The 21,362-nt window shown below is 35.9% G+C and overlaps 1 protein-coding gene across 3 annotated transcripts in view; it reads right to left on the reverse strand.

Moving 5' to 3' along the window:
- Positions 1-21,362, reverse strand: part of znf335 (zinc finger protein 335) — a 91,231-nt gene that overhangs the window by 36,082 nt on the left and 33,787 nt on the right. For all 3 annotated transcript variants that reach the window (XM_069884652.1, XM_069884653.1, XM_069884655.1), the window contains 2 exons: positions 8,201-8,361; positions 4,987-5,216 (listed from right to left, as the gene is read on the reverse strand). In XM_069884652.1, coding sequence (XP_069740753.1) covers positions 4,987-5,216; positions 8,201-8,361 — 391 coding nt within the window. The remainder of the gene's footprint in view (positions 1-4,986; positions 5,217-8,200; positions 8,362-21,362) is intronic.

The raw sequence follows: 21,362 nt of genomic DNA on the forward strand, positions 1-21,362 counted from the left end.
AACATTCTTTTAATGATCTCATTTGTTCTTCAAAAAAGTTTTATCTATATTCTGTCCATCAGTTTTACCTTCTATTTCTCTGTGAAGATCTTGGTCTTCTTCTTCCTCTTCTCTGTGTCTGTACCTGTGTTTGTGTCTTCTTCTTTTCTTTGTGTCTGTGTCTCTTCTGTTTTTCCTGATGGGCTGCTTATATCTCTTTGTCTGGCCTCCTCTTGCTGGGCCTCTTGCTGTTGGTCCTCCCCTCCTGGGCTGCCCGTCTGTTGGGCCTCCTGCCATTGATCCTCTTGTCAGTCACCTCTCCTTCTTTCTCCCTCGTCTGTTTCCTCACTCCCTCCCCTGCTGCCTTCCCCATCCTCCAGCTAAGCGCCCTGGTGTCGGGCATCCCTCAGCTGGTCGCACTGTGGCTGCCCACTCCTCTGCTGAGCCCCCCCCTCCTGTCGGTGTCCTCTTTTTCTTTTGATTGCGTACTGCGCACTTTTGTTTGGCTCCAAGAGCCATTTTTAAGTCCAACGGTCAGGAGGTCGTGACTCCGCAGGGCAGGCATCAACCTCGGGGATCGGGTGCTCCCTGTTCCTTCATGCAGGTAAGGACTTCTTTCTTCTCTGGTGACTTTTCTTTTTTTCTGGTTGTTTTTACTTTCTACTTCTTGGGTGCTATCTTCTTTCTCTTCTCTGTAACTTTATCTTCTATTTCTTATATTTTATTTTTGTTGAGCCTTGTCTTTTCCTAACTTTTTTCCTTTTTTTCTGGAGAGGGCTGGTTCTACCCAACCGGCCACTACTCCATCATGTGACTCCCCTTCATCTTTATTTTCAATGGTTTTGAATCCATGACTCCTAGTTCTAAACACCACAGCCAGGAAAAATATCATCCTTGTGTCTACCCTGTCAAGTCCTTGCATATTTTGGTGAGATCACATCCCATTCTTCTAAATTCCAGAGACACACCATCCACCTCCCCAAATATTATCTTCCTCCATAATGGGTATGATGTGTACAGTATACAAAATTACATTACAGTTCCTTCTTTGGGCTACTCTGACAGCATCTAATAAACCACCAACTTCTCCCACTAAGGAAGACTAGGAGCACTGAAACTTGCACATCATCTTACATGGAATTATCTTGCCATTTCATTGTCACTAGGACCAAGTGTTGAACTCCCAATCAACAGTACTGTCGGACGGCTTTCATCAGAAAGGATATAGTGGTTTAAGAAAGCAGTTCACCAGTACCTTCAAGAGTAATGAGGGATGGGCAATAAAAGCTGGCCTTGTCAGTGATGCCCAGATCCCAAGAATTAATTATAATCCAAGTTGGTTTAATCTCCAAGGGAAGAACACCTCTCATCCCATGAATAAATTGGGTGACCAAATGTTTTACCCCTCCAATACGTGGCTATCTTCAAGCAGAGCTGCATACATTATTCCAAATGATACCAAAACTATGGTACATTGTCATTATACTCCTGTTCAAGTTCTCAGCATACAGTGTGCCTTCATAAATGCTCACTGTACCAAGACATTTAACTGTAAGGGATTAATCCCCTAGGTCCCTTCCAATTTCTCTGCACTTGAATACCATGCTTTTCCCATTTTAACTATATTGAACTCATCTGCTCGTCTTCACTGATTCACTAAGCCAAACACAATTAATTGTGGTTACTAACCATGATGCACTAGCAATAGCTTGGATTATCTGCAACTTCCATTGTTTGTGGTATTTATTAATATAGATGAAAACTCTGTTATCTTGATGTAGGGCACAGATAAAAAATGAACATAAAAATTCAACTCCAAGAAACTAAATTCTGAATAGAAAACAACAGCTTTCAGGTGTTTCCCGACCAAGAAAATTATTTTGCAATTTTCAGGTGTGGGAAAACATGATGATCAATTTGCAGCCAAAGGCCATAAAAACAAACAAGTTACACAACGAGATTATTCATACAAAGATCAATGAGCATTAACTGGAATAAAAACTGTAATATTCTTACTTTAATATAACCCACAAAAATCAAATCACCATGGTTTAGAAATAGAGCAAACGACAGGAAAGTCTATCCACAATAAACAAATATAAATAACTGGATCCAAAAGCAGCAAAATTTGTTAGCAGTAGAAAGTGAGTGAAGGTTTGCAAGGTCCCCCCTCAAAAAGTAGAATCTGAAACACATGGGCATTTAAAAAAAAATACATTGACAATATAGGTTTAGCATTGTGTTTTGTTTCCTGACTTTATGATGGCAAGAATCTCAACAAGAACTGTACATGTACCACCTCATTTTCAGTTACCTGCTGGTTTGACATTTTAATAAAAATACATAATGAAAAATCAAAAGTGAAGATTATAAACACTTAGCTACCAAATAAAACCAGCATAGCAATTTAATTAGAACCGTGATGGCCAAGCTACAGCACCGGGCCAACTGCAGCCGTTGCTCATTTTTAAGCGGCCTAGGGTGCATTTTAAAAATAAAATTGAATATGGCCCATTAGAACATAGTCTCTAACAATAAATTGCAGCATAGGTACTTTGCACTTCTTAGTTTCAACTGCCACTTTGAACAGCTACTAGACCCAAGATTGCAAAGTTTCTCCTTGATGAGAAAGTTTGCCTCAGTTAAAAAAAAATTACCTCAGTTGATTAAACATGAATGGAAAAGACAGAAAGCAGCAAGAGGATGCCAAAAGTTTCAGACATGGTGGGAAAATGAATACTTTTTCCACAGAAGTCAAGGGGAAGTGGGTTTGTTTGATTTTCAAGGGATCTGTTAACTTTAATAGCCTATCTGCAGATGAACACATTGCATCAGAATAAGGGCCATGAGCTGTATTCACTGAGATTTTGTGGAGGAACGTTGGAGACGGCCATGTCCCTTTCTTGATCTTTTCTCCTGTTCTTATTTTGCCCCCAGCTTTTTATTTTGAATGAGTTTTAAAAAGTCTTATTATATTCATTTAAATTAAATGCAAGAGCAACAGATACAGAAATGCCTACTATAATATGTCATCACATCAATAAACTACTGTAATGTCAACAGTTAAACTGTCTAGTAGTGTCATATAGTTATTTTGATATAAAATAAATTTTCAATGGCAGAGGTCTTCTGGTCTTAAAATTTTTTTTTCTTGTAGTCAAACTGATTGAAGACTTCCGGCCAGTGACTCCTTACATTCTTCTGCATGTGGCCCACAGCCAAAAAAGTTTGGCCATCCCTGAATTAGAAGATTCTGCTTACTTTTATAAGCTGGAATAGACTGATTTATCATCAAGCAGTAGTGCTGTAACTTGCATGTCCTGGAGCAAATAGATGGGATCCCAAGCATGGGGGGGGTTATCCGATGTTTAAAAGTAACATGCATGGAAATAAACAGGACCTTTCAAGCATACACTGAAACTACGAAGTAGTTATTCCTTCAATGGTAAAGGAAAAATCTTCTGCAGATGAAGAAGTGATGGTTACATTCAAATATCAATCTGTAGGTTGAAGGATCAGAGTTGTCACAGTCACGTACTTTCCTGCATTGGGAGCAGCAAGTAATTATAGAAAAGGTAACACATTAATGACAAGATCGTTATGCTCATGATTAAATATTGGTCAGAACAAAGGAGACATCTTCCCATTCTTCAATGAAATGAGTAATTTACATGTCCACATTGGAAGGAGGATGTGACCCTGGTTTTGCTGTTGAACACTTTATCCAAAGAGCTGCACTGCCAATCACAGAGGGCACCGGTGTACCAATCTAAAATTCACAGTCAAGTCCCTGGAGTGTAAATTGAACGTGCATTCTTCTCAGGAGGAAAGTGTGGTTCACTGAGCTTTAACTGAGATAGATTTCTCAAAATAACAAGCACACCAAGGAGAGGCAAAAATTGGAGTGGAAATAACATGTAGGTTAGGGTAAGAACTTCATAAGGTTACAACTCAACCATCATTTCCTTGATTATAGGAGTAGCTCAGAAAAAGGAAAAAAATGAAAGTAATCTTACAAGGAAAATTGTGCATACTTTTGCAGAATATGGTTGTGAGAAAGGTACAGAGGGCTTCAAGGTCAAATTGTTTACACTGGAAAAGAGTCAGCTCTTCAAAGTCCTTAATGAGCAAAATCCTACAGAAATTAAACCACCAAACCCCAACAAGTTACGCAAATTACAAAACCGTACACAGTGAAACTTAGAATCCACTATGCAGAAATTATTTAGCATTTAGCTCATCGGGTGATGATTGCTTGGGAATCCCTTCAATTCACTAGTGCCTCTGTCCCCATGGTTTCCTACACTTTCTTTAAACTTAAGAGTTGAAAAGAAAAGGAATACTGTGCCACATCTAAAAATATGAATTAAAATGTCAGGGTATTAAGTAGGCAATAACATATAATACAGGGGTCTGGAAATTCTGCCATCTGGCACTACCAATGTCCTGAGTGTGCCCAGGCTATTGGAGTTTATTTCAAAGGAAATTGAAAATGCCTTTTGGAAATATTCTTCTGACAAAATGTTACGTTTTGTTTAACTGTGGTAGGAGGGAGTGGAAACACAAATTTAACACTGAAATTGTTAAGACTGAAATTGTTAAGACTAAAGAATTGTTGGAATTAATATGACGAGAAATAAGCTTGGGGGAGGCAAGAGTGGGGAAGGGGAACTTTTGAGCCTTTATGGTACTATAATTTACAACTTTTTTTTTAGGGATTTTCCATGGACTAGGATGAGCAACTGACATGGTGAGTCACCTACCATTGAATGAGTTTCTGGAAAAATGTAAGGGGAACATTTGCAAATTACAAAGCACTTAATTGAAAGTTTTCTGTAGCTTTTCTAAGCAATAAAAATAATGGAAAACAAAAGAACCAACACTTGCCCAATAATAAAACAGAAACCTAACACCTTTCAGACACGCACAGCATCCATAATTCAGACAGGCAAGTTCAGAAACACGTGGCAATAATTCCACACTGGTGGTCTAGAAAATTGCACTTACAATGGTATCACGGATGCTTTCTTGAGTAGACTGCATCTGCTCATGCTGTTGTTTCAGTTCTTCTATTTGCTGGAGAGTGAAAAACGGCCGACGCCTGCGTGGTGGTTCCTCGGGATGGATCTTTGCCCAATCTTCATAATATTCTGGGTGGCGGCACTGAACATGGAGTCGCAGGTTCTTCTTGTGTTTGGTATTGAAGTGGCAAAGGTCACAGGAAAATGGCTTCTCACCTAGAAAAATGTGTAGTTATTACATGAGAAACCCATGAACAAATTTCTACCAAATCATCAATATTGTGCTTCTGCACAGGACTTCTTTATTAAAGCATATTAAACTACAAACTCTAGTATGTACTGCACCATCTGTCATTATGCATTGGTTCGGCCATCATTTCACTTCAAATATCTGGTCTGTAACGTTAATACAGAGCTTCTTTGTAGTCTTGCAGAGAATGGAAAAAATATATGGTTAGATTTGTTAACAGAAAACTTCGGCATCATTACCAACACCTGTAGCATTTAACCTTCACTGCTGCAGAGCACAACTTCTTCCTTACAATTTTTAATAAATTCAAGTGGGGGAAACAAGCTATATAGTCACAAAGGAATATAATTCAGAATAATTAGTGATAAAATTGGGCAAAATAGGGTCAAGTGAAGTATGAAATTATTCACTTCAGGAAGAAGTATTTTAATTTCAGAAAACTGTTGTACAAGCATAGCAGGCCATTGGAAAGATACATTATACATCAACTTTTATTGCCACAGGATTGGAGTAAATGAGTACAATGGCTGTAATTTTATAGCAAAATTGTAATTGGGAGTACAGTGAACAATTTTGGTCTCCTTTAGTAGGTGAATGCTTCCCTCAGAAGATGTGTGATAATAATCGATTCCTGAGAAATGAAAGCTGTCTCAGAGACCAGGTCTACATTCCCTAGGGTTTTCAAGAATGAAAGGTGATCTCATTGAAACAATTCTGTCAGAGTTTCAACAAGATGATGTCGAGATTATTGGGGGCTAACAAAAAAATGTCAAAATCATAACCAACGATCTATTTGTGTATGAGTATTGGGGAAGATTTCTGCATTCCGACTGCATGCACCTTTCCATTTCTCTACTTTTATGCTCAAAGCTTTTGGAAAATAGGGAAATGAGGAATGAAAGGAATGGGTAGGAAACACAGTTGCTGAACATAATTTTATTAAATCGTGGAGCAAACCTCATGAGCCTGAGAGCTTAATCCTTCCATTTTAGTCTTTAAATTCAAAATTGTTACTTCACCATTGTCCAGATGCAAGGCCTTTGTTTCAGATGGATAGCCTAGTAATTGCTTTATAGTTAAGAAACAACGTAACACCTTATTTTGAGTGTCCCGATGCCTGTCAAGGAATTGCTCTCCTCAAGCTAAAAGTTCTCTGTGCCATTAAATCTTTTCCTCCCCAGGACAAAACTACCTGGAATAAAATATACTGGAGTTCAATGCCTAAAATATTTCCACCCGATTGACTTTGAACTCACTGGTCAAGAACAATCATATTTTACCTTGCAATAGTTTCAGGTAAACATATTTAAAAGACCAGATTATTTGTCCTCACTGAGATTTGAGATTTCACATCCTGGCTTTCAAATATGTTTGCAATGCCTTGCTTGTAGAGTTCAAGATCAGGGTAATTCTCAGCCTCAGGATCATACAAGGCTACCGCTAACTCAGCAGCATCTCGCTCTGCTGCTCGCATTGCATCAGAATCGCTACCCACACCCCGACTTTATTCCACAAGAGAAGGTAACACAGACTTCATAGTAGGGTTCCTCAACAAAATGCAGACATTCATAAATTGCACATCCCCTGTAACCTCTTGCCCAGCTACAATACTGCACAGCCTGCATGGCCCGCTTGCACAAAAAAGATAAGCATTCTCTTCACATTTTCTGTAGAGTCCTAGAACTCAACCAGTGTTTGGGCCATATTCTTCTAAGCCATGGCAATTCAACTGGCCTTAAAGTCTTTGCATTCATCTCCCATCTAGCACTAGCCTGACAAGAATCACTCACATCCCCAGTATAACTCACCAGCCCCATTGACTGGAACATCTATTCAATACTCAACAACAGTCCATTGCAATTGGGAAAGTTTTAGTCTTGTGATATGTCCCTTTAAAAGTTCATTGCTAAGCCAAACTTGAAAGGCAGCTACAAGAATCTGAAGCATATCAATAGAATATACCACGAGCAGCCATCCACCGCAACCATCCAAGGGCCTCCACCTTGTCCTCATTACACTAGCTACCTCCCTTTACGCTCTCCATCTCAATGAAGGGCTCCTCCCACTGACACTGAGTGACACCCTCAGTTCTTCCAGCAGATTATTTGTTGCCCCAGATTCCAGCATCTGCAGTCCTGTGTGTACCCTTGAGTTACAGGGGGAAGCTTGTGAACTTTGCAACTGATGGATCTTTATGAAATTTCCGTAATTTTAGCGTGACTCGCAATGCTATTTAAAAAAAGATGTTTCTCCTTTTCCTGACACTACCTAATGCTCCTTACTTTATGCCAATTAAAAGTTCAGTTGCCTTGAATGCTTAATGTAATGTGAAAAAAAATATTGTAGAGCTCAATATATCAAAAGTGCTACTGTCCATTTTAAACTAGAACATTTAGTAAACTTGTAATTTACATTTTGCACACAAAAACAATATAATTCAAACAGTTTTTCATTGCATAAAACAACAAACGCAGATTAAAGAAAGGCTCAACTCTTATTCCCGTTCCAGGTGACGATCAGCAAATACTATAAATGTCTGCCTTCTACAATCCCTTACTTATAGTACTGCTGTGCCCACTGTCCCTTCTCCACCTATTAACTCCTACCTTTACTACCATGCATCTCCCCTATGTATTCAGACACCGGCCAACATTTTTCCATCATTGATGAAGGGTTCAAGCCCAAAATGTCAGTTATGTATTTTTATCTTTGCTATATAAAATACACTGTTTGACCTGCTGAGCTGTTCCAGCATTGTTTATTCTATGTTAAAAGACTTCATGTATAAACACAGAGGGGTTGGCACTGCCTTTCGAGGAAGAATGGGGACAGGACACAAGGACCTTTAATTTCATTTTAAAATATCCTTCTGTTTACTGGAACTTTTTGGAATATAAAAATATTCAAAATGTAAAAATAAAAATATTCAAAATTCCATCTGCAAGCACACCTGTATGTTTAATGGCAACATGAGAAACCAGGAAGTCTTCTTTGATAGTGGAATACTTGCAGAAGTCACATTTAAATGGTTTATCTGTGGTATGTGAAAGCTGGTGGTTGAGAAGAAGCTTCTTGTTTTCACAGATGTAGTCACAGAATTCGCATTTAAATCTATAAAATAGAACAAAGGTTAACTGAATTATAGGTAAACACTGCAAATTATCTGTGCAGTCCACAAAATAATTATGCCGTTTGTTCACAAGAGATGGTAATGCCAACTTTTATAGGCTGTCCCTTATTGGTCCATTTCAGGTGGCAGCTAACTCCCTACACATTGCTTTGCGACTGAAGTCACACATCAGCCAGGCGAGGTTGGGAGGATTCCTTCTCCAAGGAATATTAGTGAATCAGAAGGATTTTTATGCAGTGTGGAAGTTTCTGTGTGAATGTCCTTGATATTAACTTTTAATGGAAGATCATTAAATTAGCCTAATATAAAATTTCCAAGCTACAATAGCAGGATTTAAACATATCCAACGTCTAGGCCTCTGGATAATAATTCAGTAATTTAAGTACTATATTACAGCTTCTGGTATATTCATTTTTTTTTTAAAGTAGCCCCAATATTTCCATCATTTCTTGACTGACTGAGCCTTCACAATCTCCACCTCCTTCCACCTGTTCGACACCATTTTCAGTGCTCTCCCGCCACTGCATTTAGTAACCACAACCACCACTGGGCTGTCAGTTTAACCAGATGTTGAGGTGAAATGGCTAGCAATACAATAGTGAGCAAATATGACAGAGAAGCCCAGTTGCTAATTTTGACAAGATTATCACAACTTTTACTTTTGCCAAAGTTCAGCAGCCAATGGAAAAGAGCTCATGTCCTTGACCATTGACACAAACTGTACCAAGAGTCCCCATGACACAAGATTCAAAATGTTACAGTGAATGTACAGCATCACAGTAAACAGTATTTACCAAGTGTATCCATACCTTCTGCAGGCTGAGTCATAATTACAACATCGTTCGGAATAACCTTTGGTTAATCATATCGGCAGAAAAAAATTAAAACGACACTCCCTTGCCACTTTCAGATACTTTTTTTTTCTCCTGACTTTTCCTAAAGATCCTCTTTATACATCTCTTAAAGCCAATACTTCAACCATTTCTCATCCAACAAGTCTCAAATTTACCATAATTGAAGCCCAAAAACATTCCAAATTATTTTACAATACAAAATACAACACTTACTTCACCCAAGACTTAACCTCTCTACCATTGTCACGTTCTTCTCTGGCATCTTTCTTGACCAGATTTCTTTCTTTCTTACCCTTTATTTTTCAAACTCACTTTCCCTCTCTATTTCTTTTGGTTTCTTTCTGCACACCACACTATTGTTATGCATCTTCAACATGAAAAAAGGCAAGCCTGTGAGCAGGTCAATAACCAAAAGGTTCTCAAGAAGCTGGTTTTCTGCAGGAGTAGGAAAGGAGTAGACTGAACAGCCTGGAGAATATGGTATGGCTATTTTTTATTAGTCAAAGGATTAGGAAAGAATAACCATTTGCAGAGTTCCAGTTCCAGAGACCATTGTTGTGCTGGGCAAGGGGGAGGGGGAGTTCTCAAATCTGCCAACACTCCCAATTTAGATACACAAAACACTAAATTGAGAAACATAGGATGAGCCTTGTTTTTTTTCAATTTCAGAAAAACACGCCCTTTGCATTTATTTGCAAACAACAATGGTCATGCTTTATTATTTTTAATTTTTAAAAATTTTTCACACTGTGAACCATATCAATCAAAATACATAAACATTTCCCTCTTAAATATACAGTGGCATTTTCTCCCCTTTCCCCCCCCTACCTTGCCACCCCCCTCCAAACCCATTAAACGTTCAACATATACAATAAAATAAAACCATTAAACAATGCCATCACACAATGAAAATAAACAAGAAAATTGTGTCATCTACTTTTACACACTAGATCAAGTCATTTTGTTTTCTTATCATTTTAGGGGTGAAGGTCTCTGTTACGTTCCATGCATGGTTCCCAAATTTGTTCAAATAATGTGATTTATTTTTTAAATTATATGATATATTCTCCAATGGAATACATTTATTAATTTCCATGTACTATTGCTATTCTCTCAGGCTCTCTTCTGATTTCCAAGTTGACATTATACATTTTTTTGCTACAGCTAAGGCTATCATAATAAATCTTTTTTGCGCTTCATTCAGTTTGAGGCCTAGTTCTTTACTACTTATATTACTTAGAAGAAAGATCTCTGGATGTTTTGGTATGTTGCTTTTTGTGATTTTATTTAATACCTGATTTAGATCTTCCCAACATTTTTTCACTTTCTCACATGCCCAAATTGCATGTACTGTTATTCCCATTTCCTTCTTACAGCGAAAACATCTATCTGATAATGTTGGATCCCATTTAAAAAAAAACTTTTGGGGTGTGATATATAATCTGTGTAACCAATTATACTGTATCATGCGTAACCTTGTGTTTATTATATTTTTCATAGTTCCAGAGCATAAGTCTCCCATATTTCATTTTTTATCTTTATGTTTAAATCCTTTTCCCACTTTTGTTTGGGTTTATAGCTTATTTCATCATTTTCCTTCTCTTGCAGCTTGATGTATATGTTAGTTATAAATCTTTTTATTATCATTGTTTCTGTAATCGCATATTCAAAGCTGCTTCCTTCTGCTAATCTCAGTCTGTTTCCCAATTTATCCTTTAAGTAGGCTTTCAGATGATGGTATGCAAACATTGTACCATGAGTTATTCCATATTTGTACTTCCATTTGTTCAAATGTTAATAAATTATTTCCCAAAAAACAATTTTCTATTCTTTTAATTCCTTTTCTCTCCCATTCTCTAAAGGAAAGGTAATCTATTGTAAAAGGGATTAGTTGATTTTGCGTCAATAATAATTTTGGTAGTTGGTAATTTGTTTTTTTCCTTTCTAAGTGAATCTTCCATATATTGAGTAAATGATGCAGTACTGGTGAGCTTTTATATTGCACCAGCTTTTCATCCCACTTATAAAGTTTATGTTCCGATACCTTCTCCCCTATTTTATCTAGCTCTATCTTAGTCCAATCTGGTTTTTCCCTTGTTTGATAAAAATCTGATAAATACCTGAATTGTGCTGCTCTATAATAATTTTTAAAGTTTGGTAATTGCAATCCACCTTGTTTGTACCACTCCGTTAATTTATCTAATGCTATCCTTGGTTTCCACCCCTTTCCATAAGAATTTCCTTATTCTTCTCTTTAGTTAATTGAAGAATTTCTCTGTTGAGGGAATTGGTAATAATTGAAATAAGTATTGTATCCTTGGGAAGACATTAATTTTAATGCAATTTACCCTCCCTATCAATGTTAGTGGTAATTCTTTCCAATGTTCTAAGTCTTCCTGTAATTTCTTTATTAATGGCTGATAATTTAATTTGTACAGGTGGCTTAAATTATTATCTAATCTAATAACTAGGTATCAGATTGCTTGTGTTTCCCACTTAAATGGTTATTCTTTTTTAAATTCTGCATAATCCACATTACTTATTGGCATCGCTTCACTTTTATTTGCGTTGATCTTGTACCCCGATATTTCTCCATATTCCTTCAATTTCTTATGTAGTTCTTTTATTGATATTTCTGGTTCTGATAAGTATACTATGATGTCATCTACAAATAAACTGATTTTATACTCCTTTATTTTTATCCCTTTTATTTTATTTTCTGTTCTTATCAGTTCTATCAATGGTTCTACTGCTAAAATGAACAGTGAGGGAGATAGTGGACATCCCTGCCTAGTTCACCTACTTAATTTAAATTGGTTCGATACATATCCATTTACTGTCACCTTCGCCAATGGTCCATTATATAATGCTTTAATCCAATTAATATATTTTTCTGGTATGTTGAACCTCTGTAATACTTTGAATAAATAATTCCATTCTACCCTGTCAAAGACTTTTTCTGCGTCTAAAGCAACAGCCACTGTTGGCATCTTGTTTCCTTGCACTGCATGGATTAAGTTAATGAACTTATAGATATTGTCCGTTGTTCGTCTTTTTTTAATAAATCCAGTTTGATCTTGTTTTACTACTTTTGGTACACAGTCGGCCAATCTGTTTGCTAATAATTTTGCTATTATCTGAATTAAGTAGAGATATTGTTCTACATGAGGCTGGTGTTAGCGGATCCTTCCTGGTCTTTGGTATTACTGTAATTATTGCTGTCTTACATAAATCTGGCAAGTTTTGTGTTTCTTTTATCTGGTTCATTACTTCCAGGAGAGGACAAATTAATAACTCCTTTAATGTTTTATAGAATTCTATTGGGAATCCATCCTCTCCAGGTGTTTTATTGTTCAGCAGTTTTTAAAAAAAATATATCCTGTATTTCCTCGATTTCAAATGGTTTTATCAGCTTGTTTTGCTCCTCTTCTTGCAATTTTAGTAGTTCAATTTTAGCTAAAAACTCTATTTTGTCTTCTTTCCCTTCGTTCTCAGTTCAGTATAATTGTTCATAGAATTCCTTAAAGTTTTCATTGATCTCTGTTGGGTTATATGTAATTTGTTTGTCCTTTTTCCTTGATGCCAATACAGTTCTTTTAGCTTGTTCTGTTTTAAGTTGCCAGGCTAATATTTTGTGTGTTTTTTCTCCTAGCTCATAATACTTTTGCTTTATTTTCATTATGTTCTTTTAATGTTTCGATTTTATTTTTTTGTCTGCCAATTCTCTTCTTTTTGTTATATCTTCCCTTGTTGCTAGTTCCTTTTCTATACTTACTATCTCCCTTTCCAACTGTTCTATTTCCCGATTGTAGCCCTTTTTCATCTTAGTTACATAACTTATTATCTGCCCTCTGATGAAAGCTTTCATTGCATCCCATAATATAAAATTGTCTTTCACTGATTCCGTATTTATTTCAAAGTACATTTTAATAAATTCAATAAATTCTCTAATTTCCTGTCTTTTAAGTAGCATGGAGTTTAATCTTCATCTCTATGTTCTTTGTGGGATGTCCTCCAGTTCTATTCCTATTAACAGGGGTGAGTGATCAGATAGCAATCTAGCTTTATATTCAGTTTTCCTAACTCTCCCTTGAATAAGGGCTGACAACAAAAACATATCAATCCTTGAGTATGTTTTATGCCTACTCGAATAATATGAGTATTCCTTCTCCCTTGGGTGCTGCCTCCTCCATATATCCATACGTTTCATTTCCTGCATTGATTTAACCATAAATTTGGCTACTTTATTCTTTTTGCTAGTCTTTTGTCCAGTTTTATCCAACATTGGGTCGAAATTAAGGTTAAAATCCCCCCCTATCAATATAGACCCCTGCGTATCTACAATCTTCAAAAAAAAAATAGCTTGCATAAACTTTTGATCCTCTTCATTAGGTGCATATACATTGAGCAAATTCCAAAATTCTGAATATATCTGACACTTTATCATTACATAACTCCCTGCTGGATCTATTATTTCCTCCTCTATTTTGATTGGTACACTTTTATTTATTAATATAGCGACACCTCTGGCTTTTGAATTATATGATGCTGCCGCTACGTGCCCTACCCAGTCTCTCCTTAATTTATTATGTTCCATTTCAGTTAGATGCGTTTCCTGCACAAATGCTATGTCTATTTTTTTCTTTTTTCAGGAAAATTAATAGCCTTTTTCGTTTAATTTTGTTATGTATTCCATTAATGTTTATAGTTCTATGTGGCCATCTCATATTCTGTTTACACCTCATTTCTGCTTCCTCATCACCACCTTCCCCCTTTTCCCCATTTTCATCTCTCAGTTTTGCTTTTTTGAACTCAATGTATGACAACACTTTTAAAACATAAAATATTTCCCACATCTAAAATTCCCTCAACCCCAAACGTCCCCCACCTCTGAGTTGCCCCTCGTCTCTTGCCGGGCAACCACAACTCCCCTCTCCATTTGGATTGTGAACTCGCAAGCGTCAACTGATTTCACAGTGACTGTTATTCTTTCCCACCCAACCCCCTCCAGAAGACTTTTATCTTCACATATAACAAAGCTCACCCTCTTTTTTGTCCCCCCCTTAATTCATTTCTTCCCTTTTCTTTCCCTTATTTAGTTCTTACTTATACATTATTTTTACATCTTTATATGTAGTTTGTCATAGTTCTTCATTCTTATTAGATCTCTTCATCTCTCCTTCTGTCCTGCAGGTGTTCTGCAAATTCTTGTGCTTTCGCAAGATCCAAGAACAGTCTGTTTTGCTCCCCCGTGATAAATATTTTAAGCACAGCTGGATATCTTAACATAAATTTACAGTCTTTTTTTCCCCATAGGATCAATTTTGCTGTGTTCAACACTTTCCTCTTCTTTAGGAGTTCAAAACTTATGTCTGGGTAAAAAAAAAAATTTTTTGACCCTTGTATTCCAATGGTTTTTTGTCTTCTCTAATTTAATTCCTTGCCCTCTCCAGTATATTTTCTCTTGTCGTGTATCTCAGAAATTTTACTAAAACGGATCTTGGTTTTTGTTGTGTCTGAGGTTCCTGTATTTCTGGCATTCCCAGGACCTTTGGGATCCATTCTTTTATAAATTCTTTCATATTTGTGCCTTCTTCATCTTCCTTTAGGCCCACTATTTTTATGTTGTTTCGCCTCCTATAGTTTTCCATTATATCCATCTTCTGAGCTAACAACTCTTCTGACTCTAACTTTTTTGTCACTTTCTTCCAATTTTCTTCTTAAGTCATTCACTTCCATTTCTGCAGCCGTTTCTCGTCTTCCACATTTTCTAATCTTTTCCCTATTTCTGTCATGACCAGCTCTATTCTACTCACTTTTTCTTCTGTACTTTTCATTTCACTAATTCTAATGTCAACCATTCTTTTAATGCTCTCATTTGTTCTTGAAAATCTTTTCAATCTATATACTGTCCATCTATTTTACCTTCTATTCCTCTGTGCAGAGCTTGGTCTTCTTCTGTGTCTGCACCTGTGTTTGTGTCTTCTACTTCTCTTCCTTGTCTGTGTCTCTTCTGACTTTCTTGTTGAGCTGCTTGCCTCACTTTACTGGGCGTCTTCTTGCATGGCTTCTTGCTGTTGGTCCTCTTCTTCTGGGCTAGTCATTTGTTGGGGCTCCTGTTGCTGTTCTTTTTTCCTATCACTCCCTTTCCTGTCACTTTCCTCTTCTTCCAGCTGAGAGCCCTGATGTCGGGCATCCCTCAGCTGGTCACGCTGTGTTAGTTCGCTCCTCAGCTGGGTCCCCCACCCGTCGGTGTTTTCTTTTTCCTTAATGTGCGCATTGCGTGCTTCTGTTTGGCTCAGAGAGCCATTTTTGCAGTCCAGTGGTCGGGAGGTCGCAACTCGGTGGGGTCGTCACCAACCTTGGGGAGCGGGCTCTTTTCTCCATGACGGCTCCCTGTTTCTTCATGCAGGTAAGACCTTCTCCTTTCTCTTCCAGCATCTTTTCATTTTTTTCCCCCGTTGTTTTTACTTTTTCCTTCTTGTGTGCCATTTTCTTTCTTTTCTCCACAACTTTATCTTTTACTTGTTGTGTTTTGTGTTTCTTGAACTTTGTATTTTCTTCACTTTATTTCTTCTTTTCTGGAGAGGGTTGGTATTCTTCAACCGGCCACTACTCCATCATGTGACTCCTCAGGATGAACCTTGTAAGTCTATTCAATCTCTTTGCTTAATAGAACAAATTTTATTAATTTCAGATTTATCTGCTTGGTTTTTTTTTTAAATTTTGATAGTTTATTAACAAAGCATTTATTTTTTATTTTTCACACTATAAACCATATTAACCAAGATACATACAGACATTTTTCTTCTTAAATATATCGTGCCGTTTTCTCCCCCTTTTTCCCCCCTCCCTTCCCTCCCTTTCCCATTTATTTAAAGCTCAATCTATAAGATACATTAAACCCATTAAACAATGTTGTCACTTAATAAAAATAAACAAGAAATTTTACTGAGTCAGTTCTTTTCGTTATCTTCTCCTTCTGTCATTTTAGGTGGTGGAAGTCCACGGTAGGATTTCTCTATTGTGTTTCATGTATGGCTCCCATATTTGTTCGAATATTGTAATGTTATTTCTTAAATTATATGTTATTTTTTCTAATGGAATACATTTATTCATTTCTATATACCATTGTTGTATTCTCAAGTTGTCTTCCAATTTCCAGGTTGACATAATACATTTTTTTGCTACAGCTAGGGCTATCATAACAAATCTTTTTTGTGCTCCATCCAAATCAAGTCCAAATTCTATGTTTCTTATATTACTTAGGAGGAAGATCTCTGGGTTTTTTGGTATATTGCTTTTTGTGATTTTATTTAATATCTGGTTTAGATCTTCCCAAAATTTTTCCACTTTCTCACATGTCCAAATTGCATGAATTGTTGTTCCCATTTCCTTTTTACAGCGAAAACATCTGTCTGATACTGTTGGGTCCCATTTATTTAACTTTTGAGGTGTGATGTATAGCCTGTGTATCCAGTTATATTGTATCATGCGTAACCTTGTGTTTATTGTATTTCTCATAGTTCCAGAGCATAGCTTCTGCCATGTTTCATTCTTTATCTTTATGTTTAAATCTTGTTCCCATTTTTGTTTAGGTTTACCATTTATTTCCTCGTTCTCCTTTTCTTGCAGTTTGATGTACAAGTTTGTTACAAATTTTTTAATTATCATTGTGTCTGTAAGCACATACTCAAAATTTCTTCCTTCTGGTAACCTCAGACTGTTTCCCAATTTGTCCTTCAAGTAGGTTTTCAGTTGGTAGTATGCATTGTATCGCGAGTTATATTATATTTATCCTACATTTGTTCAAAGGATAATAATTTATTTCCCGAAAAACAATTTTCTATTCTTTTGATCCCTTTTCTCTCCCATTCTCTAAAGGAAAGTTATCCATTGTAAAAGGGATTAACTGATTTTGCGTCAATATTAGTTTTGGTATTTGGTAATTTGTTTTATTCCTTTCTACATGAATCTTCTTCCAAATGTTGAGCAGATGATGCAATACCGGTGAATTCCTACGTTGTACCAATTTTTCATCCCATTTATATATATGTTCAGGTATCTTCTCCCCTATTTTATCTAGTTCTAATCTGGTCCAATCTGGTTTTTCCCTTGTTTGATAAAAATCTGATATGTATCTTAATTGTGCAGCTCTATAATAATTTTTAAAGTTTGGTAGTTGTAAGCCTCCTTGTTTGTACCATTCTGTTAATTTATCTAGTGCTATCCTCGGTTTCCCCCCTTTCCATAAGAATTTCCCTATTATTTTCTTTAACTCCTTGAAGAATTTCTCTGTTAGGCGTATTGTTAATGACTGAAATAGGTATTGTATCCTTGGGAAAATGTTCATTTTAATACAGTTTATCCTTCCTATCAGTGTTAGTGGTAAGTCTTTCCAATGCTCTAAGTCATCTTGTAATTTTTTCATTAATGGATGGTAATTGAGTTTATATAGATGGCCGAGGTTTTTATTTAGTTGTATACCTAGGTATCACATTGCTTGCGTTTGCCATCTAAATGGCAATTCTTTCTTAAACTTTGAGAAATCCGCATTATTCATTGGCATTACTTCACTTTAATTTGCGTTGATCTTGTACCCCGACACTTCTCCATATTCCTTCAATTTCCTATGTAATTCTTTTATTGATAATTCTGGTTCTGTTAAGTATACTATGAGGTCATCTGCAAATAGACTGATTTTATATTCCTTCTCTTTTATTTTTATCCCTTTTATTTTATTTTCTGTTCTTATCAGTTCTGCTAGTGGTTCTATAGCTAACGCGAACAGTGAGGGAGATAGTGGACATCCCTGCCTTGTTGATCTGCTTAAGTTAAATTGTTTTGATATATATCCATTTACTGTCACTTTCGCCAATGGCCCCTTATATAATGCTTTAATCCAATTAATATATTTCTCTGGTAGGCTGAATTTTTGTAGTACTTTCTACTCTACTATTCCATTTCTATTCCATTCTACTCTGTCAAAGGCCTTCTCTGCGTCTAAAGCAACCGCTACTGTAGGAATTTTATTTCCTTCTACTGCATGAATTAAGTTAATAAATTTACAGATATTGTTTGTTGTTCATCTTTTTTTAAATAAATCCAGTTTGGTCTAGATTTACTATTTTTGGTACATAGTCAGCTAATCTGTTTACTAATAGTTTAGCTATTATCTTATAATCTGTGTTAAGTAAAGATATTGGTCTATATGACGCTGGTGTAAGTGGATCTTTCCCTGTCTTTGGTATTACTGTAATTATTGCTGTTTTGCATGAATCTGGTATGCTTTGTGTTTTATCAATCTGGTTGATTACTTCCAGAAGGGGAGGAATTAATAAGTCTTTAAATGTTTTATAGAATTCTATTGGGAATCCATCCTCTCCTGGTGTTTTATTGTTCGGTAGTTTTTTTTAATATCTCCTGTAATTCTTCTATTTCAAATGGTTTCATTAATTTATTTTCCTCCTCTGTTTGTAATTTCGGTAGTTCAATTTTAGTTAGAAATTCATCTATTTTGTCTTCTTTCCCTTCGTTTTCAATTTGATATAGTTGCTTGTAGAATTCCCTGAAGTTTTCATTGATCTCCGTTGGATTATATGTAATTTGCTTGTCCTTTTTCCTTAATGCCAATACCATTCTTTTAGTTTGTTCTGTCTTAAGCTACCACGCTAGAATTTTGTGCGTTTTTTCTCCTAGCTCATAATATTTGTTTTGTCTTCATTATGTTCTTCTCCACCTTATATGTTTGTAGTGTTTCATATTTTATTTTTTTATCTGCCAATTCTCTTCTTTTAGTTGTATCTTCCTTTATTGCTAATTCTTTTTCTATATTTGTTATTTCCCTTTCCAACTGTTCTGTTTCCCGATTGTAGTCCTTCTTCATCTTAGTTACATAACTTGTTATTTGCCCTCTGATAAACACTTTCATTGCATCCCATAGTATAAACTTATCTTTCACTGATTCCGTATTTATTTCAAAGTACATTTTAATTTGTCGTTCAATGAATTCTCTAAAATCCTGTCTTTTAAGTAGCATGGAGTTTAATCTCCATCTATACATTCTTGGTGGGATGTCCTCTAGCTCTATTGCCAATAACAGGGGTGAGTGGTCCGATAATAGTCTAGCTTTATATTCCGTTTTCCTAACTCTCCCTTGAATGTGGGCTGATAATAGGAATAGGTTTATCCTTGAGTATGTTTTATGTCTACCCGAATAATATGAATATTCCTTTTCCTTTGGGTGTTGTTTCCTCCATATATCCAAAAGTTGCATTTCTTGCATCGATTTAATTATAAAATTGGTTAATTTGTTCTTTCTGTTAGTTTTTTTTTCCCAGTTTTATCCATGTTTGAGTCCAAATTAAGGTTAAAATCCCCTCCTATTAGTATGTTCCCTTGCGTGTCTGCTATCTTCAAAAAGATATCTTGCATAAATTTTTGATCTTCTTCATTAGGTAAATATACATCGAGTAAATTCCAAAATTCTGAATATATCTGACATTTTATCATTACACATCTCCCTGCTGGATCTATTATTTCCTCTTCTATTTTGATTGGTACATTTTTATTGATTAATATAGCTACTCCTCTGGTTTTTGAATTATATAATGCTGCTGTTACATGTCCTATCCAATCTCTCTTTAATTTCTTGTGTTCCACTTCAGTTAGATGTGTTTCTTGTATGATTGCTATATCAATTTTTTTTCTTTCTTCAGTAAATTTAACAGTTTCTTCCTTTTGATTTGGTTATGTATTCCATTAATATTTAAAGTCATATAGTTCAACATAGCCATTTCATACTTAGTTTATCTTTCCTTTCCGTTTCCTCATCACCATCTTCCCTTCTTATCCATTTCTGCTTTCTTTTTTTGAACACATTATAAGACATTTCTAAAACAAAATATTTCCACTATTCTCATATCTAAAATTCCTTTAACCCCAATAGTCCCTCCCCTTTCTGAGTTGCCCTTTGTCGGGCAACCATATCTCCCCTCTCCATTTGGATTTGCGAATTCACTCGCAAGCGTCAACTGATTTCGCAGTGACTGTAATTCTTCCCCCCCCAGAAAAGATTTTAATCTTCATATATAACAAAGGTCACTCTCTTAATTCCCTCCTTACTTTTTTTATATATACCTACATACACACATGCATATAGTTTGTTGTCATTTTTGTTCTTGTTACATCTCTTCTTCTCTGTCTGTTTTGTAGTTGTTCTGCAAATTTTCGTGCTTCTTCCGGATCCGAGAATAGTCTGTTTTGCTGCCCCAGAATAACTATTTTAAGTACTGCTGGGTATTTTAACATAAATTTATAACCTTTTTTCCATAGGGTCGTTTTTGCCGCATCAAACTCCTTACTCTTCTTCAGTTCAAAACTTATATCTGGATAGAAAAAACATTTTTGACCCTTGTATTCCAGTGGTGTTTTTGTCTTCTCTTATTTTTTTCATTGCCTTCTCCAATATGTTTTCTCTTGTTGTATATCTTAGGAATTTTACTAGAATGGATCTTGGTTTTTGTTGTGGTGGTGGTTTTGGGGCTAATGTTCTGTGTGCCCTTTCTATTTCCATTTCTTCCTGTAATTCTGGTCTTCCTAGGACCCTGGGGATCCATTCTTTTATAAATTCTTTCATATTTTTGCCTTCTTCATCTTCCTTAAGGCCCACTATCTTTATATTGTTTCTTCTATTATAATTTTCCATTATATCTATCTTCTGAGCTAACAGCTCTTGTGTCTCTAACCTTTTTATCAGATTCTTCTAATTTCTTTTTTAAGTCATCTACTTGATTTCTATGGCTGTTTCTCGTTCTTCCACCTTGTCTACTCTTTTTCCTATATCTGTCATGATCATCTCTAATCTATTCACTTTTTCTTCTGTACTTTTTATTCTTCTTTTTATTTCACTGAATTCTTGTGACTGCCATTCTTTCACTGTTTCCATATATTCTTTAAAAAAAAAATCCATGTATTTGCCCTTCCCTTCATCTTCCATTTCTCTGTGTTCTTCCTCTTCTTCTTCTGAGTCCACTCCAGGATCTGTGTCCTTTACCTCTGTCTCTTCTGGTTTTCTTGTTGGGTTGTTTGTTTTATTTTGTTGGGTATTTTTGGTCTTCTTATTTTTA

The sequence above is a fragment of the Narcine bancroftii genome, chromosome 6 (genome assembly GCF_036971445.1).
Source record: "Narcine bancroftii isolate sNarBan1 chromosome 6, sNarBan1.hap1, whole genome shotgun sequence".
NCBI lineage: Eukaryota > Metazoa > Chordata > Chondrichthyes > Torpediniformes > Narcinidae > Narcine > Narcine bancroftii.